Raw genomic sequence first — 27,331 nt, 5'->3', positions numbered from 1 at the left:
TGGCGTCGGGGACGGTTTGCATGAAAGCATAAAAGTTGAGGCGTGCGCAGCCTCGATGAGCACGCGCACCACCCAGACCTGCTCCCTCTGAAGGTCCGCGACGACACTGGCGCTCCTGATTTATGGCGCATTAGACTCAGACGGCGAAGCACCGATGGGAACGGATGGCTTAGCATTTGCATCTGGGTGGGTTGCGTGTAAGGCCGGCGCGTGTGATGGAAGAGCTGCACGCGGGGCTCCCGCATAGATGCGGTGCGTGGGCGCGCACGTGTGAATTTGACTATGTAGGTCTTTGCGTCTCCTGCAAGTAAATCAACAATAGCATCATAACCCAGGGGAGCCTATTAAAGAGCAGGTCTCCTGCCGTGTAGGTGCGCGTTTAAAAATAGGGACCGCGTGCGTTTGAGCGATGGGTGAACTTCCCAAGCTTACACATGGGGGACTCAATTAAAATGAGCCCCCCCCCCTCACCTGCAGGACTCAGGTGCAGGCCGCATAAGAAGGAGGAAGGTGTCGGGGAAGGAATGACTAATGATCTTCTGCCGCAAACCTTCCGGATATAAAAAGCCCTTAATTGTGAGAGAAGTGAAGACGAGTCCCAGGTTAATTCAACTGTAATTTTCATCACTGCGTGATGCTCTTCTCTGTTCCGAGCAAATTAAAGCGCTTCCGCGCTCCTCGAGGAACGGAATCGCCTCAAAGGAGCGATGGTGACATCCACATGAACCTGCCGTCGCCCTCGCCAGCTTCATCAGGCGCTCTTCTGAAGGGTCGCAGCGCGGCCTTGTCGCAGCAGGACAGCGGTTGTTAGCTTTGCATGCTAACACCGTGCTAACAGGGTGTCTCCTCTGGTTTTCTGTGCGTGTTGTGGTGCAGGCACAGAAGGGAATCCCAGAATAAGAGCATCTGTCCGTGGATCCGATTCGTGGACTTTCCAGAACATCAGCTGCGTTTTTGTTGCATTTTTCCCTTTTTGTTAATTAATAAAGTGCAGAATTAATCCATAATTTAGATTTAAAGTGATTGATTCCTGTAATTAAAACCACAGCGTCCAGTTTGCATGAATGATTCCTTACAGCGCGGTCGCTGTCGGCGTGATTACACAGACGTGTAAACAAGCCCCGTTGGGTGAAAAATTATGGAATTAGCCGTTGAAATGCGCTCCGTTATTGTCCGATAAAGTTGTGGCTCCAATTTATGCATCACAAAATCTGCTGAATCGGTGAAGGGTCCCGTTTCCGGTACCTGCCGACGTGTAAACAGGGATTATCAGAGATTACGAAACCGACTTTAAGGTTGATTTATGGCAGAGAAAAACCCCGAAACACACACAAGCCTCCTCAGAGCCCAAATGTCACTCTTAGGCCTGGAGGATTAGAAAAGCCTGCGCACAGGCCGAGCCTAAAGTCGGATCAAGCCTGGAATCTCGGTGGCTCCTCACTGGGGCGGCACGGCGAACGCCTCCGTCTAATCGCTGGCCTGCGCCGTGTCGGGGTCCACAGCACAAGCCCCAGAAAACTCCTGGGCATACAAGCAATTAATTAAGTTAATTGCATGGTTAACTTAATTGATTACCTTGTTATTTTTCTACCTCGATATGGCTCCATTATAGAGGGAGATAATGTAGACATAATGTGAGCATTAGCCCATCGGCGTAGCTCCTTTCAGGCATCTCCGCCTGCCCCCCCCCCCCCCCCAACTCCGAAACGCCAGCGCGTCCTAGATGTGCAGCGGCTGAGTAATTGATGTTGAAATATCTTCTCATTCTCATAAGCTTAATTAGTTTTATTTATAAGCCATTAGCTCAGTACTCCCGCCCGAGCAGGAGCGCGCGGGCGCGCTCGCCAAGATGGCCTCCACGTGGCAGCAATGTCACGGAGATAAAACAGCCGGCGCTCGAACGCGCCTCGAGAATGAATTATGTCGCAGATCAGCCGGTAACGGCCCTCCGTCCTGGGGGGACTTTACAGTGAGAGCGCGGATAGAAGTTATCTAAAAGCCGAGTGTTATGAATTCTCTGCGACAGACAAGAAGACAAAGCGGCGCTCACGCACGTCCCCGGCCGGCGCAGCCAGAGGCATTTATCAGCGGGATGAGTTGGCCCCAGATTTGGCCCCAGACAACGGTCACATCAACAGAGCTTTTGGGGAGGGCAGCCAGTTTCTCCCGGTGCCCCCCCCTCCTCTTCATCTCTCTCCTCATCCTCGCGCTTAAACTTGTCATAATCTGCTCTCATCCGCCTGCCGAGCGCATGAGGGAGGCTCTTCCTGCCCGCTTCACTCTTCCCTGGCAGCTCCAGCCTTGTTCCAACGGCAGAGTGAGATGTTCGCTTTCACAGGACCCCCCCCCCCCCAGTTCCCTCCCGAACTTCTCGTGTGCAAAACTGTCGTTGCTCAAAAGCAGCTCGACAAATAAGTTCTTTTAACTTCCTCTAAAGCCCAGTCGCTCCGCTCCATCCTGCTCCGTGGTGCCAGTAAATGAGCCCATTAAATATCTTTAGCATTACAAATCAAAGTAATTGACAATTAGGTTTTACCTAATTGTCCAAAAAACAAGGATCTGATGGTTTCTTGCTCATTTATCGGCGGCGCTGACAGCTCAGAAATACTAATGTCTCTTTTCTCCCTGACTCATAGCACCATTGGGGGGGGGGGGGGGCAACGTTTGTCATTCAGGACTTTAAAAAGACAGTCTGCACTCCGCCGGCTCCTCTTGGGGTGCTCCGCATCCGGGGGCACGTGGGTGAGTGCAAGGTTGACCCCTGACCCCACTGGGATGGGACGCTCATCCCTGTTTTTAGGGGAAGGCCTCGACTACGACCTGACCCCCCACATCCCTCCCCCTCCCCTCTATGGACCCGGTCCTCTCATTTGGTGGGACAGCAGAGGTCTGAACTCTTGGTACTGCTGAGGGTGTGATGGAGAGTGCACGAGGAGCTGTTGCACGAGGAGGTTCATTACGGAAGCACAAGACGCACACGTCAGAATTTAATGCAGATTCAAGCATTTTGCAAATCCAGCTCAGCGGCTCAAAGGCACTCAAAACTGATCACATTATCGTCGGGGATCCATTTTCAGTGGCGCGATCGTTCAACCGGCCTGAACATGCACACGCGTCCTGAGCACTGAGGCGTGCACGTCCACTCACGCTGTCCGTCTGATCCCAGCGAGGTGAGGAATTTATTCATCCAATTAATCTGCCCGGTCAACGATGGCTCCCCAATGGGCCTTCTTTCTTTCTTTCTTTGTTTTCCTTGGACAAAAGTGCATCCGTGAAAGACAGCTGAGCAGGAATCTGGACCGGAACGGTAAAAATCAGACTCTCTGTACAGAAATCCACGTCTTTACATTACAAAGAAGAACAAGCTGTGTTGGGCTGAAAGCGCCCACGCCTCCGTTCCAGAAGCGCTTGCTTGGACCTCTGCTGCCCCCTGTCGGCGAGCATGACAATAACACGAGGGTGACATTAAAACAAGAAAAAAAGAGGCAGCTGTACTGGAGTTCAGAACCACTGCAGCACTGCTTAATCAAGCAGATGAGCAAATAGATTTGAGGCTGTGTGCGTGTGTGTGTGTGTAAACCTGTGAGGGGATTTCACCATAAATATTTATGTCGGGCAAACAGATCAATGGCTATTAAAAAGGTCAAGGGGAGATGATGATGGATACTGGCTTTGTATATTGATAAAATCTGAAAACGCCGATAAATTACAAATACACATTTGTGCACACACACACGTGCCTACGCACACGCAGAGGGCAAATGATAGGGATTAATTCATTGATCATGCTTAATCTGTCATAATTAATTCCATAGGAACAACTGTGATGAGAGCACGCCTCCATTAAAGAGATAAATTATTCAGCGTGGGGAGGAGGTAGACCCAAGATAAATGAGTGTCGCAGGCTGCTTCCAGCAGTCTCGGGCCGGGGCTAATTACAGGCTTTCTTGGAAACTAGCACAGGTTAACGTACAGTAACGTACAGAAATATCAGGCAACTGTAAGTGGACGCTCTGGTTATTACAGCTGGTTTAAGGACGCGCTCATTAAGCTCGACTTTGACTAAAGGTGAAGCGATGGCACATCCTGAATGTCACAATCTGACCCGTGTGCTTGAAAACGGTCGCACAGCAGGACCAGATCCACTTGAAATGTACATCCCAGAGGGTTTACCCTCCAGGCAACGCGTGTATTTATTTAAGTGAACACTGCAGCAGCCCGATTATCCTCTTTAGATATCAGCTAGTTGTTCTCATATAAAAGAAGCCAAGTGTAGAAAAAGGAATGAACACGATGGCAGACGTAAAGGATGTGGAGGGCTGTGTGTGTGTGTGTGTGTGTGTGTGTGTGTGTCCGTGCAGGAACAGCAGCTGCGGCAGCTGCAGATATCAGTCCCACAACAAACGCAGAGAGCAGCCACAGATGTCTCAGTGATCAGAGGCCCGACTGCCTTCAGAAGAAGGTTTCTCTGCACAGCGGGCAGGTGGACTTGTTGCTGGACGTGAACCATTTGTACTGAGGAAAGACGAGGAGAACAGAACGGCGTTAAAGGGCAACCCTCGTTTGCATACATTTGCTAAGCCGCATAATCAGAGAACTTCAGTTTGCGGAACACAAATCAGCAGCTCACCAAACACGCCGAGTGGAACCTCTTCTTGCAGGTCCGACAAGCCTTCTTGGGCAGGGAGTAGTTGGAGCCGTGGATCACAGAGAAGCAGATCATACAGTCCTCCACCCCCTCGAAGCGCTTGTCCACGTTGCTCTTCCACAGAGTCAGGCCCTCCATTATACTGCCATTCTGAACACGTTAATGTTGAAAACATCACATCAGATCGTCATGAACTCCAGTATCAGCCAGGAGATGCACCTCCATCTCCCCATCTCCGTCTACATCTGTGTACATTAGGCAGCATTTGTAGTTCTAGAAGTGTCTTCTCACCTGATGTGTGAGGTAGGTGCTCAGCTGCAGCATCCAGTTCCTCCACTGCTGTAAGGCGATGCCCACGCGCCTCCCGCTATCTACAGCGATGGAGCCCAGAGGATAATTCTGCGGAAGCTGAATCACCAGCTCAATGAAGATATCATCCACAGAGTAGGTAGCGATCACTTCCCGCGCTGCTGAGCGAGCTTTGACCTGCAGGGAAGCACAGGTGCGCGCTTTGGCTTTACAATTCTGGACAAATAAGCCGTGAAAAGAACTCCAATGTTGGTTCATCAGAGCAGAGAATCTTGTTTCCTGTGTGTGTGTGTGTGTGTGTGTGTAGACGGGAGAATCAGCAGAGCCCCAGAGCTGAAGTTTACGTGTCAGAGAAAAGCTCTGAGTACTTAGGCCAAAGAAAACTTTTAGTATTTCATCTGGATTCATTTGTAAAACAAAAGTGTCATTTTGAAGGACTGATTGTGGACTGATGATGGCTGACTGGCAGGAAGTAGCATCGAAACACAGACTTTCTGTAATAACAGAACTCACAGTCATGCTGTCGGACATCTGAGTGCTGGAGTGCACGGATGAGATTTCCTGTGCCGACAGGACGGGGCTGATGTATTTCACGGTGAACTTCTCCACAACCGTGCTGACTCTCTTCTCCTGACTGTTCCACCACAGCCGCACCATGGCAGGCAGGTCCTGCAGCGTACTGTAGTACACGCTGCACGCCAGGTGGGGGAGCTCACACTTCACGTTTGTGATTTCTGCTGGGAAACGACACAATATAGGAAAGGAATGTCCCATAACAGGAACTAAAGTGTTCGTGGGTGGTTTACTAACTTTCAACATCTAGAGAAAGGGTCTCCGTGAAGAAGGTTTTGCTCTCCTTCATCTCTGTCCCCTGGCCTGGGTAGACGGGGTTCTCAGGCATCAGTTTGAAAAGGATCAGCAGGAGCTTGTTCAGGGAGGTGTTTCTTTTCAGGTGCTGGGCATAAAGAGCGCGCAGCTGGAGACAAATAGGGGGGACAGGTTGCACTCAGGCACAACAATAAAAGGAGATGACCTGGACAATAATCACAACAAACTAAAGAAGCAAAAAGATCTGGTGATCAGGGGTCTCACATTGGTGGGTGAGGATTTAAAGAAAGTGAGGAGCAGCTTCCAGGCTAGTAGGTAGCCTAAGAGGCAGGAGTACTCTATGCTGAGAGGCTGGACCACTGCAAACTCTCCCACTTGAACTCCTGATAGGATGTTTTCACAGAGGTCCTCACAAGTGGAGAGGATGGTCATCAGTGATGCCGGCGGAGAGCTGAGCAGACAATTACACAACCGTCAGAACATTTTAAACATCGCCATATTGTAATTGACAGGTTATACCAGGAATCCACTGATCATCCCTAGATTAACCCTGGAGGCTTACAGACAAGGTTCGTCTTCTTCGTCATCAAACTTGTGGTCCTGGTCAAACGCAGGCAGCTCAGGCATCATTCTGAAATGATATTGGAAATGTGATTAGAATTCAATTAAAGTAGGAGGCCGAGGACCACAGGAACTAAACCTTTACCTGTCTAACAGGTGGAAGGTGGTGATCTGCAGAGGTCTGGCTTTAAACAGAAGCTGTGGACAAAAGGTGTTGATCAGCGTCTGGACACCGTCGGGTAAATTTGTTTTCTGGCCGGCTACGAAGCGCGGCCGCAGCTTGTTGCGCATTAGCTTCTGCACAGGCACAAAAGCCAGAGCCTGGCCAAGCGACTGAAGGACCGCCGAAGGGAACACTGGGTCATCCGGTTCAGAGAAGGCATCTGTTAGACCAACAAGGCAGAAGACATCAAGCCACTCGCTATGCACGATTCCTTCAGGTGGAACTCCAGCAGGAATGGATCGTACCTGTGATGCTGATGGGGAGAGGCAACATCACATTGTAAATTCCATCTGTGAAGAAGTCTGTCCATTCCCCAGACAGTTCTGGGGGCAGCTTCTGCAGCACATCAGGTGACGACGTCGTGAAGAACTGGTTCAAACTCGTCACCAGCGCAGCGTTTGCACAGAAAAACAGCTGCACCCATGGGTTCCAGAGGCTTCTCACATTCTCTTTAGTGACCTAAAATTAAGATTAAAACAGAATCTTACCTTATCCTGACACTGATTGTCCTCACAGAACTCGTTAATGGAAACATCACAGACAAAACGAGCTTAAAATGAGCAGAATGAACTCTTTACCTCTAACCACGCTAACATGGAGCAGAGCAAGAAGTCCCACTGGCTGCTCTCGAGATCTGTCGGGCGATGAGTTACCAGCCAAGAGAGGAGACGCATCATTTCCACTGTCAAATTCAACTCTCGAGGAGTTGCTTCAGACAGATCGCTGAAAAAAAACATAAAAATCACAAGAAACGTTCAAAGAAACGTCAGCCAATAGACGAATTAAAAGAAGGCAAACCCATGGAATGAACATGTAACTGCTGCGGTACAAATTAAAGACTGGAAGGGAGACCAAAGCATCCTGCCACCTGTCAAAGAGGAAGCAGGTCTCATTGCTGCTCCTCCACTCCATCATGGTGGCCAGGACAGACTGCAACACCTCGTTCTGCACCGGCGTATCAGCCGTGAGGCAGCACAGCAGAACCGCCAGACACTCGTACACATCTGCGGCACAAATGAGCCTGTAGTCCAGGATAACAGACGGGAATTGTAGCGTCAGCATGTGTGTTTGCGTCCTCACAGTCAGTTTCGCGCCAGTTGATGATTCCACTTGTAGCCAAAGCAACGAGGGTCTCTCTCTCGTCTTGGGTCATGAAGGGGCAGAGAACCTGGACTGTGTTCAGCCTGCTTTGCCAACCTGACAACAAACTGAGCACACAGGATTTTTAACATACAAGAGAGGGATACGATTAACTTTTAATATACTGTGAAACTGGGTTGCTCAAGAATTTGGGAACCTGTCTGTGCTGCTGTAAAGCTTCTTCAGCTTTCCGCCCCGAGTCTCTGCCAACTTGTTGACGTGTATGTAGTCTTCTAGAGTCAGAGACCAGAGGTCTCCCTCTGCCACTGACCTACAGGGAAATAATACAACACACATAGTAACAATAATGAGTAGAAAACAACTGAAGTGCTTTCATAACTAGAAGCTAACTGGCAGGAATAACAATGTATCAGTTGCTATAAAATAGTATCCTTCACCTTAAGTAAAGTGTCTCCAGCACATCTTCCAATGGAAGCAGGTTGTGAAGACCCCCCGGCAGCCTCCAGTCCATGAGCAGGCTGTGATATGAAGCCACTAAAGCAGGGCTATAGCCTACCTCCTTACACCACTGCAGTGTATACAGCAACTCTGAAACTGCCAAACCAGAGAATATATAGAAGAAAATCTAAAAATATCAGCCCTTGTTATGTCAGAAAAGACTCTCATGTGTACCTGTGATAACGAGGTTTTGCTGACGTGATGGACAATCAGCTGCCTTTTGCTCAGGGACGCTGGATGCAGAAAGCTGGGCCACCTTACCCAACATGGCAGAGGCACACAGGTGAGCAGGTAGCCTCGCTGACAATCTCGATGTCCAGGTGTCCACAGGGGACTGAAGGCAAACTCCTCTGTAGCGGTTGGACAATAACGGGGATTTCATCCACTAAAGAGCACATCGACACAAGAGAAGGTTTCATTTGGACGACTGTATTATCGGCTTCTGAGCAAATGTCCTTAAAGAGACAAAGATTGAATTTGCTTTATTTCCTCAACGAGAATTTCAAAACTTGACCTTCTCACCTGAAGAGGCAAGTCCTGTCTGATTTTCTTCCACTGCGACTGGCTGGGCATTAACTCGCTCAGGAACTGGGCGAGGAGCAGCGAGCCGGGACCACTGGAAGCAGCTACCGTCTCCACTATGGTCTGGACAGCCAGCACTAAAACCCTGAAACTGAAACACAACCCAAAGTCTCAGAGGTGAACCTTGGACGTACAGCGGATTTTACAGTGGAATTTTTGGTACCTTTCGATGTCCAGCGAGGTGGTCAGAATTTGGTGTTTCACCCAAACGGCGACACTGTGCAAGAAACTTCCCTCCTGGACTTTGTGTTCAGGGTCTTGAGCCAGCGACTGGACCCCGGCTTTACACACTGCCCACAGCTTTTGTAAAAGGGAGTCTATCAAAGCAGAAACAGCATTGTTCATCTAGCTGAGGTGACAAGCAGCATGTGTATTTATTACACATATAGGATTAGATATTCAAGTATGGATATTTGCAGCACCTACCAGTCAGAAGAATGCGTGTTTGATCTTGGGCAGTTAATTGGAACACAGTAAACAACAGATCCTGAGCAGAGAGTAATGAAAAGCAGTCCTCTACAGTGGAGAAGAACGTGAAGGTCACATCGCAGATGAAGGAGATTAATGGCCGCAAGTTGCCTTCATCTGATAAACTCTTTGTCTTGGACAGAGTAATGTGGAGCTTCTCCAACATCTTCTCCAGGTACACCTCCCCAATCAGAGACTCTGCTCCAACAGAAACAGAGATAGAATCAATAAATCTGGATTTGACGACACTGAACAACGTAGAAAAGGGAAATTTTATTCACCGTGGTTGTGGTTCTGAGAGAGAACCAGACTGATCAGTGCCCAGCGATGATCGCCTGCCGAATACGTGGAAATGGGGGGGCTGCCGTCGATCCTGCACAGCTCCTCAATAAGTCCCAGGAGCTGCTCGCCCAGAACGGAGCCCTTCAGCCAATCACCACAGCTTTTAACAGTCGTGGGATCTGCACATGCCTGTCAGGGTGCCGGTCAGAATTAGTGAAAACATCTTCAAAATCTAGTAAAATACTTGACAAACATGAGTAAAAACATAATCATCACCCTCTGTATGATTTGCAGAATAATTCCCCACGGTAATTCCATCTAGGAAACACAGAATATGAGTGGAAGAGCAGAAAAACAAACGTGGAGCTGGCTCATTTCACCATTTCATCGACCGCGGTTACCATGGAGATGTGGTTGAGGATGCGAGTGGTCTCCTGGCGGCTGCAGCAGGACAGCGAGCTGAAGATAATTTCCACCAGGTGCTCGGTGTCAGTCCGCCCCTTCTCGCTCAGCCACAGCACCACCTGCTCCAGCAGGAACTGCGTGGCTGGGTTCTTCACCGCTGGCTGCCGCTCGCCGTCGGTTAATTTATCATCCACCAGCGTCTGCCAACAGCAGAAATTCAGAGGTTAAAACCTGGCCACGTGTTTGACGGTGGCGTGACGGACTGATGCGCAGAGATCTTCAACAGTCTCACCTCAAACACTCTGGGTGTGTGGAAAGAGCGCAAGAGCAGGGACAGGAAAACCAGATGTGTCTCCGACTTGTCGTCATTCACGTGCAGCAGGCACATCTGAACCAGCTGACAAACCAAGTCTTCCAAATGCGGAGTCTTTAGGGGCCCAAATGTTGGCTCTCTCACAGCCTCCGACACCGTCTGTGCAGCTTTCTCAACAGCGCCCTCCTTAACTGCAGCTTTCTCAACATCTTCTTCCTTTTCCAAACAGATCCTGACGGATTTCTTCTTCTGCGGATGCCTTTTATTTCCTCCCTCAGGGTGGCACATTACCTGGAGATGAAAGGTAAAATTTATGGACTCCAGAATGTTCTGTCCCTTTGAAACAGGTGACTCAAGACTCTAAATGATCCGTGAGGTGAAAGTGGTGACCGCCCCAGTAGCCCAGGAGGCCTCACCTGCAGCAAGGTGGCGATGCCCTCCAAAATTTGCGGATCTGCTTCCTGGGTGTTGACGTAACGCACAAACAAGATTCCAACCTCCTTCCAGAAGTCTGTCAGAAGCGCCTGAAAGACGTCCCTGTTGCTGTTGGCCTCATCACCGTGCAAGCCTGCCTTTTTCTCCCAAGACCAAAGCATTTCCGTGACCACGAGGAAAAGAGGACCGTTCCGTAAGGAGGGACTGCCCAGAGCCTCCTCGAGCAGAGGGAGAAGCTACAAAGAAAATAAGACGCTTTAGAAGGACGGGAACAACAGGAGTGAGCCTACCCAGGAAAAATGAACACACCTTTTCCGATATCAGCATGCTCCTCAAGTTCTTCTGATCTTCATCGGTGTGCAGCACAATGCAGTACCTCAAGCACTCCACCACGGACGTCACGATGACGGCGCTCTCCGATGGGCTGGAGGCTGCTCGCTCACTTGACAAACTGAAAAAAACACAAAGGTTTTAGAATCTAATGGGGCAATTCCTGCCCGGCAAAAAGGGCATCATGGTGAGGCGTTAAGCAGGCGAATCACCCCTGGATGAATGAAGTGAAGAAGGTGCTGTAGAAGTCCATGCTGGGATGGGTGACCTCTTGGGGCAGTTTGCTCAGGAGCGGCATTAAATTAGGGTGGAGGGCTTTAGCCATGCCTTTGCCTCCCTCTTTAAGGAGTGCCCAGAGTTTTGGTAAAAAGCCCTTCTTAGCATTCACGTGTTTCCAGCAATCCTGAAGTAGAGAAAAAAGAGATGAGATTACTTACTGATGTTCACAACATGGCACTTACTCATTTGGTGTATTTACTGTATACACATGCTTACGGGGACCGTGGACACAACGTGCAGGACAGCTTCCCACACAGAGGGCAGGACTGCGGGGTCTGTGTCATCGATGTTAAGGAGGACAGCGGGGCAGACGAGAGCCGCCTGAGCCACGACCAGCGCGGGAGTAAATTCACACAGAGCACACACGAGTTGGAAAAAAGCCCCTCGCACCTGTTAAACAGCACGTAACACATTAGTGCACGGTGCTTCTCCTCTCTTTGGTTTCACCGCACGCATTTGGCTTTTTTCCCCAGCAACCTGCCTGTGCTGTTTTGTGTTTGCTGTACTTCCAAAACTTCCCAGGATTCACCAGATCCGAGAGTTTTTGCTCCAGGGCCGGCGTGTCAGTCGGCTGTAGCAGTGACAGCAGCCTCTTCACCCCCAGGAGGGAACAGGTCAGCATGCGCACATATTTGGCTTCCCTCTCCTCAGCTGTCACGTTCCTATAGAAAGGAAAGAACCTGTGACTCGCTGACAGAAGTTAACATCGTTTTATCTAAGGAGAGACAGTGAAAATACTGTGAAACAGTATTTAACTTACTGGGGATCACTGAGGGTGTCAGCAGTCTCCTTTAACAAGATATCTTGAATGACCTGCAACATAAAACAACAGCTCACAGTAAAGACAAAACCATGTTTTCCACACTAACCGCTGCCATTACTACCCACATTAAGGATCTCATCCTTGCAAAAGTTGAGAGCTTCTGGCTGTTTGGGAGGGGAGAAAGCAGCCTGGAAGGCCTTACATGCAGCTGAAGCAGACGGCATGTAAGGGTCACACTGAGACAGAATCCAATGTCCCATCAGGCTCTTCAGAAACGGGGCGAGGCAGCGGCCCACCTTCGCAACCAGTTGTTCAAAAGCTTGTTGGGTCGCCTCCCTGATACGCCGATCGTGATCCTGCTTGAGCAACACCAAGATTACTGTGTAGTTGCACCTCATGTAGCCAAACAAAATAATGTCCCGTGTGTGTGTGTGTGTGTGTGTGTCATGACCGTGCAGAAGAAACGTCTCACCACTGATATTTTACAGTAGATTTTGGACCAGTATGGTAGGACCCCTTTGACCACGTCTGAATCCCGCTCCTGGCACATGGATGCAAAATCCTGCACAGCCTAAAAAATACATGCAACAATGAAACAATCAGTGAGACTGTAGCACAACCAACACAACCTTCCCTATGGAAGAAGGTGTAGATGGCTTTAGGTGAAGGTTGGGAGTATGTTATCATAACGTGAATCACTCTAAAGTTCACCTTTAGTCTGGTGGTGACGTCCCTCTTGGACATCTTTCTGAGCACCAGTCGAAATTCGGCATCTACGAGGTTGTCGATCTCGTCCACGCCGTGGACAGCGGGGACATAACTGAGGTCCAGGTTCGCGCTTGTGTCGAAGCCTACAAACCCGGGGATGACCCCGCTTTCACGGCTGAGCGCCTCAGCAGCGCGGCTGCTACTGGAAGGCTGGTAGACACAAAACCAGAATGTTAACATGGCGTGAAAACTCACAACAGGTAAAGATATCTTTACCCTGGTCAGGATACTAGTCACAAGACGTGTTTCCCCAGTCACAACGTTAGCTACTTGCTCACGTTAGCGAGACGTTTACTACCAACTGACCCAAATATAAAGTTACATTTCAAAACACTTGTACGAACCCGAATATTTCCTTTAGTCCGCTGTTTATTTTTACCACCCATGATTACGTGTCAATTATAAAAGTATCACACTGTAGTAGCCACAGGCTGGTAACAACCTGCCATTACATATGACGTTTTACGATCTTCGTTTATATGTCCGGGCGCTGATAGCCAAGGTTTTCGTGGCTATCGCCCCCTGCTGGTGCGGAGTGCGAAACCATAACATAAACCAGGAATAAGACATCTATCCAAAGGCTTTGACAGCCTAAAAGTTGCAGGAAACAAGTCAAAAACAAATACACTGAATGCTGTTTTTGTTATGTAGTTGGCTCTTATTATAACGTAGTGACCTGTCCTACGTGACTGTACTCAAGTTTAAATATTAACGTCCAAGGCGACACATCGATGGGTAAATTTCAACAGACGCTCCAAGTGGCTGATTTTCGGTCTAATGCTGCCACCTACTGTCCGATGTGAGTCACAGCAGGCTTGTGCTCACTCAGCCGCTTGCCTTTAAAATAATTCAGCAAAAAATGAAATACCCTACTGATATTCTGCATAAGTAACAGTACATTCGCCATCGCAGAAATACTTACAATCAAGAAATTCAATCACAGAAATTGTAGGGTTCCTTTCAGCAGGCATTTTCTCCAAAATAAAACTTAAAAAGAATCCGATCGAACTCATTTTATTCAGGTACAAGCTCCTTGTGATGGTCAGACAAACACCAAAGTTCTTAGTAAACAACTCGATGATCAATGTGGGTTTTTTGCAAAGTCTTTGTCATAGGCAACCACAGAGTGAAAAGGATAACTCAGTGGCCTTCTTCAAAGGGTTGTGACCATTTACAATTCTTAACTTTATTTTATGAGACCATTTTTCCCAAGCTAACCTTTATCACAGCTCTTCATGTAGAGAGAAATGTTTTACTGCAAACCAGAGGTAGAAGATAAACAGAGCAGTAGGATGCAGCAGCAGCAAATATGATAAAATTATTTTGTCTCACTAGATTATCATAGTATAATACTGTACTGATACGCCTAAAGATGCCAACAAATCTCTCAAAAATTAGCATAGGAATCAAGATAAGTGAAACATTAACTGCATAATTGAGTGCCGCCAAGGTCAGATTCCGTAAATGTTGTTTAATCTTGGTTAAATTAACTAATAATTAACTAATTAATTAAATTAAAAAACTAAAGTTTGCTAATGGTGTTGGTTTATGACTTATAAATTAAGTTCTTATCTCTTTCCAAGCAGACTTCTGTTCATACCTTCATAGAATATCAACTGGCTTCCTTCTGCTCAAAATATATAAGTTGTGGTCCTTTCTCACATAAAATCGATACTAAAACCAAGATGCTATATTCTAGCCTGCCGCTGCCATGGCAACCAGCGTCAGTAGATGCAACGTATCTGATAATTGAATTCATTTTAAAGATGGGGGGCTGGTGTCACGGCAGCTGGATGCATTATTAGACAGGTTAGTTTAAGTTTAAAAACCTTTAGTGTGCATCATTATAGTTTATCATCATGGATCCTCACTGGTGTTAGAAACGTACAGTTAGAAATGCTGAGGGTGGGATTGGTTATTCATAATCATGTACCGGTACTAGTGTGACGATGATGATTAGTAAGTTTTTACCTATTTTTTTTTAGGAAATTCAAACTGAGCTCAGTGAGAACAACCAATGTAGGACTGGTGAACTAAAATACATACAATCAGTGAATAAGAGGAATATTGTTGCACCAAAAAAAGGATGCTTGTCATTGTTCCACGAACCACTTTTAACTCATTTCTATTCACCAGTCAGTGTTCTTGTGCAGCGTTACACCTGAAACTCAACATCCGTTATCCTGTAAAAAGCTCCGAGCTGTTGCAACTTCCTCCAACCAAAGAGATCAAATGTCCAGTTTCTGGTGAGGCAACCCTAAATGGCTGAGCATCATCCCAGCGTGATGTCAGCTCCTGGCAGCAGCACGCTGGTGAAATGGGGGTCTAGTTTGGGCACAAAGCCTTTGAAATCTCTGGAGGCCTGAGTCCCAAACACATCCAGGACCTGCCTGTTCATCAGAGCAAACCTGCAAGAGGAACAGGAAACAGGAAGTCATCTCACGTCCTCTGCTGCCGATCCAGAACTCACCAAATGACCAGCTGGTATTTACAACGTCTGATAACCATCTGGGATTTGCTGCGTGTGTGGGGGACCCAGTCGTACCTGCCCTGTGTCAGGCGCAGCAGGAACTTCCAGTATGCGGGCCTGAGGTTCTGCACTTCCATCACAGCCTGTTTAACGTAGATTTATCTTCACTAAAACAAATATTTGTGTTGGGAATATTTACACAAGCTCAAAAGGAGAATTCCAGACCCACATTTTCTGACCCAGTCGTGGAACGAAGCCTTGAAGCTCGCGGGTAATGGTGGAGAAGAGCCACAGGAGCTTCACGCAGTTGTTTAAATATCTGCTCCTTATATTCAAGAGCAAATCGATACACAACCTAAAGGACATATGAACCCTCGTCTCATCGGAGGGACAAAGCTGATGAAAATATTGATTAATTCCAGAATAAGAGCGAGCGTTTTTGGCTTTAATCGCTAATTATGTCGTGAATTAAAGGTTATTTCTATTAAAGTATCTATTAATAGGCCATAAGGGGCCGTAGAGTCAGAAAACAAAGGGTCTGGAATTCTTCAAATAGAGATATTTAAAATAAAAGTGGAACGTGTACGTGTGGGTGCACTGCTCATGGGTTCTTCCTCCTGGGGGGGGGGTTTGGTGTGCATGTGAAACTTACAGCTTGGAAACAAATCGCAGTGGAGACGGCGTAGAGAACGGTGTCAGCGTGGGGGAAGTAGGGGAAGCGTCCTGCTTCGATGCCTTTGAAGTACATGGTCTAAAACGAGAGAGCAGAATCGTCACTATTGCTTCCGACTTCTCGTTTCTCGCGACACAAGTTTTACCTCCATCAGCTTTGTAAAAAGGTACATGGATATGGTGGTGCTTCTGTAGAAGAACATGGACGTTCCGGCCAGGAAGCCTGGGAAGGGACAGAGGATCGGACGGACACAACTGTCACGTGGCAAAAATTCTACTTAGCGTGAAGAATCGGGCCACACCTGCGATTAATGCGTGGAGCTCATCATCAATGTTCCGCATCCAGCGCAACAGGCAGCTGGTCACCTGAGCCAAGGAGAACCAGGTAAATACAAGAAACCACACTAGTAACCATGGAGACCGGAAGCAAGGGGAGATCAACCTTGTATATGCTGACGAAGGATCCCAGAAAGGCCCCTAACTGGAAGTTCTCTTTGTTGTAGAAGAGCGAGGGGATCCGTGAGGGTTTGGAGAACATCTGTCTGAAGGCTGAAGGCACCTTAAGACAGCACTGAATCAGGTAGCCCACACTAAACATCCTGACAAAACCCTGGAGGAGACAGAACATTCACCAAACGCTCCTTTATCAGGACGAGATCTAAAGCAAACGCAGCCCGCTGGACGGAGGTGACTCACTTTAATGCAGTAGGAGATGCAGTTGTCATGGTGATGTCTGCAGCACCTGTGTCTGGGACCCTTTGTGCATCTACAAATGATCAGGAGAAGAAGTCAGAGCTTTGGAGACGGAGGGAACGGTGGTTGCGTGAGCAGCCCTCACATGGACTCCAGCAGTTCTTTGGTGTACGCCCGCAGCGTCTTCCTCCCGGCCCCGCCCTCCACGGCGAGCGCCGTCCTGTCCGGCGTCCTCGAGCTGCCGTGCTCGGCCACGACGGCGTGAGTGGGAAGCTCCTCTTTCCCGATGATGAACCTGAGACGGACACGAGCGCCACTGTTAGAACACTCAAGCAAAGGGGTCAAAGTCAGCGCCCGGGACGCGGCCGACTCACTTCAACGCGGAAAAGGCGAAGCCTTTGAGGCCGTCTCGACTCCTGCGGGACAGAACACAACGTTCACCTTTGTCATACGTGGAAACGGACATTGCTGAGATTTCAGAGAGTTCTGACCTGAAGAAGAACATGTAGAGTGAAGCAGTTATGCAGAACAGAAGCACCTGGGGGGGGGGGGGACATTATTCCAGGGAAGCACGTTAAGACAGTTCCAGCAGTCTTCTATCATCAGTCCAGCAGATCATGGGGCACGTTTAGATCCACTAGATCTCGTGCATCTACTGACCTCTCCGTGTCTCACGGGTCTGACGAAGCCGCGGGTCGCTGCCATCCGGAACAAAGTTTCAGTGGCCTGACGAGACAAACGGACACGGAGCAGCTTAAATTTTAGGCCTGTGATAAAAACAATACAGCTTTAACTGTATTTGCTAAAACAAACAAGAGACTGGAAATGCTCTTACAAGGTTGGCCATGTATATCGTCAACAGTCCTCTCCTGAATCAGGGGGAGTATAAGTGAGGATTATACGAGCTCCCAACAAAACAGTCAATATTTATGAGGACAACGTCCGAGCCACCGCAGGAAACTCACCTGCTCTTGCGCTCCACGAGGATGGCGAGATAGGAAGCAGGCAGCGCCGAGCCGAACCCAAGAGACCAGGAGTAGAAGCCCCCCAACAGTTTCCTGGAGTCAGAGATACAGTGGCATCAGGGTTTTTCTGTTACTGAAGGGCAGATGGATTCACAGGCCCCATCAGGGCTGACAGGAAGGCTGGAAGGTTTTCCTTCCTGTTAACCTACATATCCATAAGATCTGAAAGGCCGAGGTGGATGTAGAGAATGAGCAGTGTTAAAGAAGCTTCTGCTTGGTGGAATATTCAGATTATAAAGGCAGGCTCCAATTAAAATGGGCACTATTAGCAAAAAAACAACAACATCTGTTTCAACAAATATCAAGTTGCTGCATCGAAGCAGTCGGACACGTCAGCTGATCCAAACTCCACATGATTCCATCTATTGGACCGACTAACCTGAGGATGCAGAAGAAAACAATGTAGAGACCCCCATTGGCGGTGAGGAAGGTGGTGGACCAGAGAATCTCAGGGATGAGTCTTTTTAAATAATAATCCTTCTTCCTTCTCCTCAGCACTGCTGCAATCTGCAGTTCAGTGACAATGACAGATGCAACTGTTCACACTCCAATAGCGCAATCAATCAATCAATCAATCAATCAATGTGCAATGGAAGATCTGGACGTGTGTTCTGACGTTATCAAAAAGGTGCAAGCTTGTAACAATTTACGCATTTTATGTTTCCTGGATCACGAATATGTGGTCAAGCGTTTGTTTAGAAAGGTAAACAGACGATGTTTACAGTTTGCTGCTAACCAACCAATGTGATCAATGTAGCTTTTGCGCCGACTTGTGGCTTGTAACGCGATGAATGTGAGGTTTAGGCCTTTCAGCAGAGCTTACACACGTCCGTCAACTCGACCTTAGCCCTTCGGTGGAAGATGGCTAATGTTTACAAGGATTCTCAGAACTCGGTAGGCTAACTTAGCTAACTTTAGCCTCTGTGTGTGGAGGTACATGATGTGAGTTGACGTACCAGATAAAGAGGGACGTATATTTTGAAAGAAACCTCCAGAGCACTTCTGGAAACGTCCAGAGCGGACTGCAAACACGACGGGTTCCAGGTGTGGCCGATCTCGTAGCAGTTGTGGGGTATTTTACTGAGCACAGCCATGTCTGAACACCATGGACTGTACTCTGACTGACAACCCGAAGCAGGAACGCAGCGCCGCGCCGACGTGCGCGTCCCCCGACGCAGCAGACGTCACCGCGCACCGCGGACGTGCACGTGCACGGTCTGCAAGAAACGTACGTGACAAGCCCCGCCCCTCCCTCCACACAAAGATGGTATAATGATTAATAGATTTTTTTATGACTCTATTATCGTTGTTAATCAACCTTTTCTTTAAAAACAAATTCTACCGGAGACATTTTGAATAGTGAAACAGTTATTAATAAAGTCATCAGTCATTCATTCCTTTCCGTGATGCCTTATTCTTTATTAATAACACTAAATAAATATATGTAGAAACATGTAGCCAACTGTAGCAAACCGAGAAACAATCAGTTTCAGTTATTAAAAGGTGTAACTCTTGTTTTCTCATCCTCAATATGCCAATAACCTAATTAAGTGACTTATTTCCGAGTTAAAAATATTATTTTACCCTCAAATTTCAGCCTTGAAAAGGCGGCTATTCTTACTTTTAAAAATGTGTTTATGTTATGTTTTATGGAAAACTGGAGGGCAATTTGGGCGCCCCGTGGTGCATGAGTTTGCGTTTCAGCCTAATTGGATCAATTACATTGATTTCCCAGTGGGCGATTATGCTACATGTAATCATAATTAAAGCGAGAGCTCGGAGCTGTTATTATCCGTGCACGCGTCTGACACCGCGGGAGGCGCTCACAACTGCTGAATGGTCTGACTGTGTTTTGAGTTTCATAAGTTCTGCGCGCATTCCGTTTACGCACTCCAGCTCAGCCGCCGCGCTTCCCCACTTGTGGTACTCGGAGCAGAACCGGCTGGACACCCTCCGGGACCGGTCTTCTTCACTATGGAGCGGAGTTTGAGGCTGTTGGCGAGTTGTTTACTTTGCGTTCTCTGCTCCGGTGCGGGGGAGACGCGCGGCCGTGAGAGAGTTTACTACATCGGGATCATCGAGGGCACGTGGAATTATGCGCCCAGTGGTAAAAATCTCCTCAATGGAAAAGATATCGCAAATGACGAGTGAGTCTGAATCTTATATTTTTCCAAGGTGCTATCAAGTGAAGCCATGTCGGTAACGTACAGTTTAGGGTCCAAATTCTATGTCATCATGCGAGGGTGTGAGCGTCTAGACCTCTGAATACGGCTGTTTACACGCGGCAGTAGGAATCAGCTGAATAACCCGCTGGATGACGCGAGGCTTTCTCCTGCATCACAGTACCGGGCTACAGTTATTTCAGTATATGCGATGCGAGAATATACATTAATTCCTGTGGTATCGGCCATGATTTGAAGTTTAGGTCATTTTTCATCCGCAATTGTGGAATTTCCTGGCTTTGTCAGACAGATTACGCAACATGCAAGAGCCACTTCAGTACAGTAGAGGTCAAGAGATGCCTTTGGCTGTGCTCAAACCAAGACATGTCAGCAATTTTAATGAGAATTCACAGATAGAATCTGATTATTTTAGGAAAAGAAATCCCAGTGGACCTTTTGATTCATGCCCGTCTATGTGGCTGAAATGAAGCCATGCAATTCTGCGTCAGTCACGTTCAGTTTAGGGTGGAAAGTTTATGATGGGACCAGTGTTGGGACCAGTGGGACCAGTGTTGGGACCAGTGGGACCAGTGTTAGGACCAGTGGTGGGACCAGTGTTGGCCGCGCCTCCAACAGCAGGTTTACCCTCCCGGTGAACCATGCCCTCTAATTGTTTGATAGCTGCGGAAATGTGCCATTTATTCAGCGTTGATTACATCTCCAGTTAAATGAGCTCAGCAGATAAATGAGCACAGCGCAGCGTCATCATTGCTGGGCCACGGCTCTCACTCACTGTTGACATCATTAGTATTACTGGATGTCTTTTTGTAATGTCCTTCTTCCCACTCTGATCCCAGGCACGCATCCACCTTCCTTGAATCAGGACCACAACGCATCGGCCGGGTCTACAAGAAGGCCATGTTCCGTCAGTACACGGACAGGAAGTACAGCCAGCAGATCCCAGGCCCTGCCTGGTTGGGCTTCCTGGGGCCCGTCCTTCGAGCGGAGGTTGGTGATGTCATCTTGGTCCACCTGAAGAACTTTGCCTCCAGGAACTACTCCATACATCCGCATGGGGTCTTCTATGAGAAAGACGCAGAGGGTAAGAAGTTACAAAATGGAAACTGCACACAGATTTAGCCAAATATCTGTGAGAAAGCTCCCGCATTGTCTCCCTGGGGGGGAGGGGTGCATATTATGGAAGGGCAGGACACTAAGGGGACATTGTCGTAACATGTACCTCTAGTGATAAGATCACCCGGTGTGTTTACAGCTCCATCCCTCACTTTTTCTCACGATCCATTTCCTGATTCAAAACTGTGGGTTTTCGTTGTTTTTCACGTCTTTGTTGCTTGGGTGCAGTCTTACGTGGTGGCGGGATGTGTTCAACCACACAACCAGTGATTTTACTGGTTTTTTGTTGTGCAACGAGACCCCACCCCCCAACCTTTGTGAAACGTCCTTCCTTAAAAAGTTCTCGACAGTTACTAAAACTGAAACTAAACCTCATTCACCGAGTTTTGTTCATTTCAGATAATATGACTCTGGTTGGATACGTGTGCTTTATATTGTGTCATAACTGCACAACGAAATGAAACATGACTTTCTATAAGTTCTACTTGCTGAAGAGCTCTGCAATAGGATGATCCCACTGGGTGTCTGTCTACCAGGGGCACTCTACCCGGATGGAACGTCAAAGGCGATGAAGATGGATGACGCTGTTCCTCCAGGAGGCAGCTACACCTACCGCTGGGAGGTCAGACCAGAGTTTGCCCCCACAGATGACGATGCAAACTGCCTGACCTGGGTCTACCATTCTCACGTGGACGCCCCCAGAGACATCGCCTCGGGACTTATTGGGGCTCTGCTGACCTGTAAAAAAGGTACAAAGACTTCATTCTGTTTTGTCTCGGTGCTGTCGACCTGGCACAGATGAAGACGACGGGGCCGCTCTGCACCTTCCGATTGTTGTGTTCTCAGGAATCTTGACCGAGGCTGCCCACTCCGCCCAGGGTTCGGCAGAGTCGGTCCGAAACGACGTCGACCAGGACGTCTTCCTGATGTTCAACGTGGTGGATGAAAATCTGAGTTGGTACCTGCAGGACAACATTCGGAGCTGCTGCGATCCGGCGGGAGTCGACCTGGAAGATGCAGACTTTATGGAATCAAACAAGATGCATGGTGAAAAATGAGAGGAATTTGATTTTGTGCTAAATGAACCATCAAACATCACAATCTTAGATTTCCAAGGTGTTTCAGCATCATTGATCCCACGGTGTGCGTCTGTTCTCTCCCCGACAGCTATTAATGGTTACATGTTTGGAAATCTGCCCAGAATCACATTATGCCAGGGCCGAGCGGTGGCCTGGCATTTGTTCGGCATGGGTAATGAGGTGGACATTCATTCCGCATTTTTCCATGGCAACACGCTGCTGGACCGGGGCCATCGCACCGACGTCCTCAGCCTGTTCCCCGCCACCTTCGCTACCGCTGAGATGGTCCCCAAGGCTCGAGGGAAGTGGCTGCTGACCTGCCAGGTTAATGACCATTTTCAGGGTAGGGCGCTTGACCTTTGAGACGCAGAATTGCTGACGTGTTCGGATGCTTTTTCCACCACTAAACAGCTGTTACCCGACACAGCGATTGTAGTAGGCACAAGTTTGTCATGTCACATTTTAGAATCGTCTCCTCAAACAGGAAAAGCACAGCGCAGACCGGCTGACATATGACCCTTGGTGTCTGTCTCTGTTGGTGCCTTCTAGCTGGAATGCAGGCCTTTTATGAGGTAAAGTCATGTAACGGCGTCAGCGGCACCACACTGACAGACGGTGTGGTGAGGAATTACTACATGGCAGTGGAGAAAGTGCTGTGGGACTATGCCCCGTCTGGACAGGACCTAATTAATAACATAAATCTCACCGAGGCCGACAGGTGGGCAAAGTTTTCATGAGCTCCACAGTTATATCCTACTGGATAAACACTGTAAAAGTTAATCATTTATTCTGATGTCATTCCTAATTTTTGCTGCTGTGATGAGTATAAAATCACAAGATATACCAGTAAAGAACATTGCTTAACATTGCCTGAAGGCCACTGCCTAGAATTTGGCTTGAGTTTTGTGGGGGACCAAGCAGTGTTGATTCAGATCCAGGCAACATAGCAAAGCTTCTTATCTGTGAATCTTCTGGATTTGGAAGCAACATTCTGAGACAAAACACTGGAGTTTCAATATTATTCAGAATATCTGGGACCGTTTGTCTTGGTTTGTAGAGATGTTCATATCAATCACAGCCAACCCAGCATCAGTGTCCATCAGTGTCCTTTCACACCCTTTTTCAGCGCTTCTGGGACGTTCTTTGGTAGAGATGGCAACAGGATCGGAGGTCAATACCTTAAAGTAATGTACAAAGAGTACACAGATAGTTCCTTCACCACCACGAAACCACAAACGCCAGAATCTCAACATTTGGCACTCTTCGGTATGGCCTGGAACCTGGTTCCGTTCTTACTTTTTGGACTTTGTGTACTCCATTTGTTATAGTGAGCCTTTCAACATCCGCCATCATTCTCAATTTGTCCAGGTCCAGTTTTAAGAGCAGAGGAAGGAGATACAATCAAAGTAACACTGATGAACAAAGCTGACAGAAGCTACAGCATCCAGCCTCACGGCCTCTTCTACGAAAGCCTCAACGAAGACGGTAAAGAAACAGCCTCACGTCATCACTTTGTGTTAGTCTGACACTGTCACTCAGCCCTTGTGCTGTTTACTGTTCTCTGTGGAACGCTGTAGAGGTCTCCAGCCAAGGCTCTGACATCGGTCCAGGGAAGACCTTCACCTACACCTGGCAGGTGAAGGACGGCCCCTCTCCCTCGGATCCCTCCTGCATCCCCTACCTTTACTTCTCCGCCACAGATCCAGTCGCCGATACCAACTCTGGGCTGATGGGACCGTTGCTCGTGTGCAAGAAAGGATCTCTGGCTGAGAGCGGATTGCAGGTGCTGTTGCTAAGTGTCACCTGTGGGATTTCCCAACAGCGTCACAGGGTTGTTGGAGCACACAAATGTCGATGTTTAAGCATGATGACACCGTTTCACTGCGATGCTGAAACTGTCTGCGTGGGTTTCACAGAAAGGCGTCGATAAGGAATTCTTCCTTCTGTTTTCTGTCATGGATGAAAACTTGAGCCAGTATTTGAGGGACAACATTGACATGTTCGCTCCAAGTACAACGGATCCTTTAGATGAGGACTTCATGGAGAGCAACATGATGCACGGTATGCTCGCGAATATCTTCCTCTCCGTGACCTGTCACACTTCTCACTTCTGTTGCCGTGTTTTCTGGACTACAGCCATAAATGGGCGCATGTACGGTAACCTGGCCGGCCTGGAGATGTGTGCTGGAGACAAAGTAACGTGGTACACCTTCGGACTTGGCACGGAGGTGGACATCCACGGGGTGTATTTCGAGGGGAATACCTTCAAGAAGCAGAGCACGACGCGAGACACTCTCAACCTGTTCCCCCATACCACCACAGCGGTCTCCATGCAGCCAGATGAACCCGGTTGGTCAGATTGCATCACGTATGCACGGGCAGAAACCCCGACAACCCCTCCCGTTTCATTCTGTGCCATCAAGGATGATGAAATGCCAGGATTGCGTTGATTTTACTGTGTCCTCACAGGTGTGTACGAGGTGAACTGCAGAGTAACGGACCATTACTCCGCTGGCATGAGGCAGCAGTACAGGGTGAACCTCTGTCCCCAGAGGGAGTTCAAGCACGCACGCACGCCTCCCACCAAGGTCGTGCAGTATTTTATCAGTGCTGAAGAAATCGAGTGGGACTTCTCACCTCAGAGGGACTGGGAGCTGGAGCTGTACCACACCACCGAAGAAGACAGGTGAGAGTAACGGGAGTGGATTCCATAGCCTGGCCCGATTTGCGGTTGCAGCCGTTTGATGATGGATTTTCATGGGTGTCGGTCTTCCAGCCCTGGCAACACATTTTTGGGGAGAGGAAAAAAACAGGATCGGCTCACGCTACAAGAAGGTGGTGTATCGAGAATACACCGACGACTCCTTCACCATGCAGAAGGATCACCAGCAACACTTGGGAATTCTGGGTGTGGTTAGACTTTCATTTTGTTTGTTTGTTTGTTTTTTTTACTGAGAGTCGAGCTGATGTATTTGTCTTTCCTGCCACAGGTCCCATCATCAGAGCAGAGGTGGGGGAGCAGATCGTGATCACGTTTAAAAACAAAGCCAGCAGGCCGTACTCCATCACCGCGCACGGAGTGAAGGCCAGCGGCGCGCACGTTCCCAACAGACCTGGTGAGACAATGGAAGCTGCTGGCAGGTTGTTCTAGTCCGGGGGCCTCGACAATGACGCTTCAGTTCCCTTCTCTTTAGGCAAGATAATAGAGTTGACATGGGATATTCCAGAAAGTTCTGGTCCAGGGGTCTCGGATCCGAACTGCATCTCTTACGCGTACTACTCCAACGTTGACTTTATCCAGGTGCGTATTCTGTGTGTAGTTTCAAGTCCTGCTCACAAAGTTGGCAGAGCTCCCCATCATTTTGCACGTTTCCAGGACCTGTACAGCGGTCTCTTGGGGCCTCTGGTCATTTGCAGGCCAGGCACTCTGCGAGGGGAGGGCTCCGACAGACAGAGGGCGGATGTGGAAAAGGAGTTTGCTCTGCTCTTCATGGTGCACGATGAGAACCAGTCCTGGTACTTGGAAGACAACATTAGAAAATACCTCAACGCTACCCAGGAGTCTGCGACGTTCGATCAAGGTTTCCACGAGAGTAACATGATGCACGGTAAGACGACGCAGTGAGACAGTGAACATGATTCAACATTCAAGACTGAACACAAGCTGAAACATATAAAACACAGACACGCAGTTCAGCTAACATCAGCAGACCGTCGCTGTTTGAAATCTGCAATTATCATATTTCAAGTGGCACAATATGAGTCCAAATGTGGTTATGTAGCCTAGATATGCATCAAGGAAAAATAAAGAATTCAGTTTGTTTCCTGAAATGTGAATTTTTCTGTTAAAAGGGATCAATGGTCGGCTGTATGCGAACCTCCAGGGACTGGAGATGACTCAGGGACACAAAGTGGACTGGTATCTACTGGGAATGGGCAACGAAGTGGACATGCACACTGTTCACTTCCACGCTGAGACATTTACCTACAAGGTAACGTTCGCTGCCCAAACCTGCTCATTTTGGTGGTTTCTGGCCTGTTTTCACTTCCGCCCCTCGGTAATTATTTCCCATTCGATGTTTCCTTTTCTTCACTGTGCACGGCAGACGGACAGCGTGCACCGCGCAGACGTTTTTGACCTTTTCCCTGGGACTTTCCAGACTGTCGAAATGGTTGCGGGGAATCCAGGAACCTGGCTACTCCACTGTCATGTGACCGACCACATCCACAGCGGCATGGAGACAACGTTCACTATCAAAGGTTTGCCCTGATCCTTGTCCTTCAGCACACCAAATTACCCCAACAGCACAGCTCCAAGGGTCATGGAGGCACTCAGACCCTTACGACGTGATAAGTTTGAGGTTCCTGTTAGCCAATTACAGACCCGGTCATTTGCATTTTCCCGTAAATGCGTGATTTAATGATATGGATTCTTTTTAAATGTATGGGCAACCACAGTGCTGATGGGATAATATCATAGGTTATATCAAAGACTAGAATCACTTTGTGAATAAAATAAAAAGAATAGATTAAAATCTTAAAAGTTAGCGGATTGGTGCTCTGGTGCTTTAGGAGCCTTCCAGGTTTCATTTGATTTTCATATAATATGAATTTCTCCTCTCTGTTTCAAAAGTAGGACACTTGTGTGGGCTTTATCGTGCACTTACGTAATGGATATGGAATGTTTTTCTCAATGTTATCAGCCTTCTCTTCGGCACTATTGACATTTTGAAGCTAATCCTCTCACTGTGTGTGAAGCTTCCATAAAGTTTACAGCAAAGTCCCATTCGTGCCTGCTGGCTCCTTAATTTAGCAAGCACATATATCACGTTGGCATCTTGTTTACAATCCCAGCATCATTTTTGATCATGTTGTCCAAACGCTCTTCCTCTTTGTAACTTCCTTCTCAGGCGCAGCACAGGGAACTGGAAGCTCCTTAGATACGTCACTGCTCCTGCTGGTATTTGCTCTCATTTCTGCTCTGCACTGATAAAGAGAGTCCATCGTCGCTGATGTGTGTTGCCACATCCTTTCGGTAGTTTTTTTTTTTTTTTAAACAATCCAAGGGAAAAAATCACTGTTGTAACCAAAAGTATGCACACACGTTGAACCTAGAATGTAAAATGATGTGTTTCTTTTAAAGTGTTTTTCAAAGCTCTGTTTGAACAAATCTTTTTATTTTCATGTAAAAATGTGCAATAAAGACATTTTGAAACCCCTATTTTAAAAAGCGAGCATCCATTGCCGCATTTATCTCTCCTGAAAGGGTCATGTTGGTTCAGTTCCTTTGTTAAGTGCACAGG

General features: G+C 48.0%; 3 protein-coding genes across 4 annotated transcripts; 1 reads left to right on the top strand and 2 right to left on the bottom strand.

The window, feature by feature from the left end:
- Positions 1–2,974: 2,974 nt before the first annotated feature.
- LOC101077907 (E3 ubiquitin-protein ligase listerin-like) lies at positions 2,975–13,680 on the bottom strand. 2 transcript variants are annotated; one of them, XM_011620003.2, is made up of 32 exons: positions 13,138–13,680; positions 12,737–12,943; positions 12,498–12,596; positions 12,151–12,381; positions 12,023–12,075; positions 11,744–11,924; positions 11,479–11,652; positions 11,196–11,386; positions 10,963–11,104; positions 10,635–10,889; positions 10,198–10,509; positions 9,902–10,105; positions 9,777–9,818; positions 9,500–9,689; positions 9,177–9,416; positions 8,914–9,067; positions 8,691–8,841; positions 8,343–8,553; positions 8,108–8,264; positions 7,867–7,980; positions 7,650–7,777; positions 7,438–7,573; positions 7,148–7,292; positions 6,815–7,028; positions 6,492–6,729; positions 6,348–6,416; positions 6,050–6,236; positions 5,768–5,933; positions 5,471–5,694; positions 4,940–5,134; positions 4,631–4,798; positions 2,975–4,515 (listed from the first exon to the last, which is right to left on the bottom strand). In XM_011620003.2, exons 1-32 carry the CDS (start codon positions 13,177–13,179, stop codon positions 4,453–4,455), a joined length of 5,283 nt encoding a protein of 1,760 aa, XP_011618305.2. In that variant the 5' UTR covers positions 13,180–13,680; the 3' UTR covers positions 2,975–4,452. The 2 variants fall into 2 exon arrangements, with proteins under 2 accessions (XP_011618305.2, XP_011618307.2); XM_011620005.2 differs by having other exon boundaries at positions 5,471–5,691.
- Positions 13,681–13,795: 115 nt separating this feature from the next.
- Positions 13,796–18,803, bottom strand: LOC101077678 (transmembrane protein 135). Its single transcript, XM_003978645.3, has 15 exons — positions 18,610–18,803; positions 18,033–18,160; positions 17,594–17,686; positions 17,464–17,497; positions 17,289–17,354; positions 17,120–17,166; positions 17,003–17,044; positions 16,774–16,923; positions 16,632–16,701; positions 16,378–16,545; positions 16,238–16,301; positions 16,082–16,158; positions 15,916–16,014; positions 15,339–15,406; positions 13,796–15,201 (listed from the first exon to the last, which is right to left on the bottom strand). Exons 1-15 carry the CDS (start codon positions 18,745–18,747, stop codon positions 15,066–15,068), a joined length of 1,380 nt encoding a protein of 459 aa, XP_003978694.1. The 5' UTR covers positions 18,748–18,803; the 3' UTR covers positions 13,796–15,065.
- Positions 18,804–19,467: 664 nt separating this feature from the next.
- LOC101077456 (hephaestin-like protein 1) lies at positions 19,468–27,249 on the top strand. Its single transcript, XM_003978644.3, is given in 20 exon segments — positions 19,468–19,800; positions 20,673–20,917; positions 21,486–21,698; positions 21,796–21,996; positions 22,117–22,371; positions 22,578–22,746; positions 23,155–23,294; positions 23,397–23,513; positions 23,606–23,811; positions 23,945–24,089; positions 24,165–24,377; positions 24,498–24,714; positions 24,805–24,829; positions 24,831–24,936; positions 25,019–25,144; positions 25,223–25,329; positions 25,405–25,636; positions 25,881–26,020; positions 26,135–26,288; positions 26,939–27,249. Coding segments are annotated over 20 exon segments (3,264 nt in total). The 5' UTR covers positions 19,468–19,627; the 3' UTR covers positions 27,019–27,249.
- Positions 27,250–27,331: the final 82 nt, after the last annotated feature.

The sequence above is a fragment of the Takifugu rubripes genome, chromosome 15, assembly GCF_901000725.2.
Source record: "Takifugu rubripes chromosome 15, fTakRub1.2, whole genome shotgun sequence".
Classification (NCBI taxonomy): Eukaryota; Metazoa; Chordata; class Actinopteri; order Tetraodontiformes; family Tetraodontidae; genus Takifugu; species Takifugu rubripes.
Note: the sequence above shows the minus strand (reverse complement) of the source record. Positions and strands in the feature narration are given on the sequence as shown.

Excerpts from the sequence above, each read along its gene's own strand:
- LOC101077907 (XM_011620003.2), bottom strand. The coding sequence starts at position 13,179 with ATGGGTGGTAAAAATAAACAGCGGACTAAAGGAAATATTCGG. Across the intron at positions 11,653-11,743 it reads GCAAACACAAAACAGCACAG|GTGCGAGGGGCTTTTTTCCA; the intron begins GCAGGTTGCTGG and ends GCTGTTTAACAG. Across the intron at positions 9,068-9,176 it reads AACACGCATTCTTCTGACTG|ACTCCCTTTTACAAAAGCTG; the intron begins GTAGGTGCTGCA and ends CTGCTTTGATAG.
- LOC101077678 (XM_003978645.3), bottom strand. The coding sequence starts at position 18,747 with ATGGCTGTGCTCAGTAAAATACCCCACAACTGCTACGAGATCGGCCAC. Across the intron at positions 18,161-18,609 it reads TATACGTCCCTCTTTATCTG|ATTGCAGCAGTGCTGAGGAG; the intron begins GTACGTCAACTC and ends ACTGAACTGCAG. Across the intron at positions 16,546-16,631 it reads GCATCTCCTACTGCATTAAA|GGTTTTGTCAGGATGTTTAG; the intron begins GTGAGTCACCTC and ends TGTCTCCTCCAG.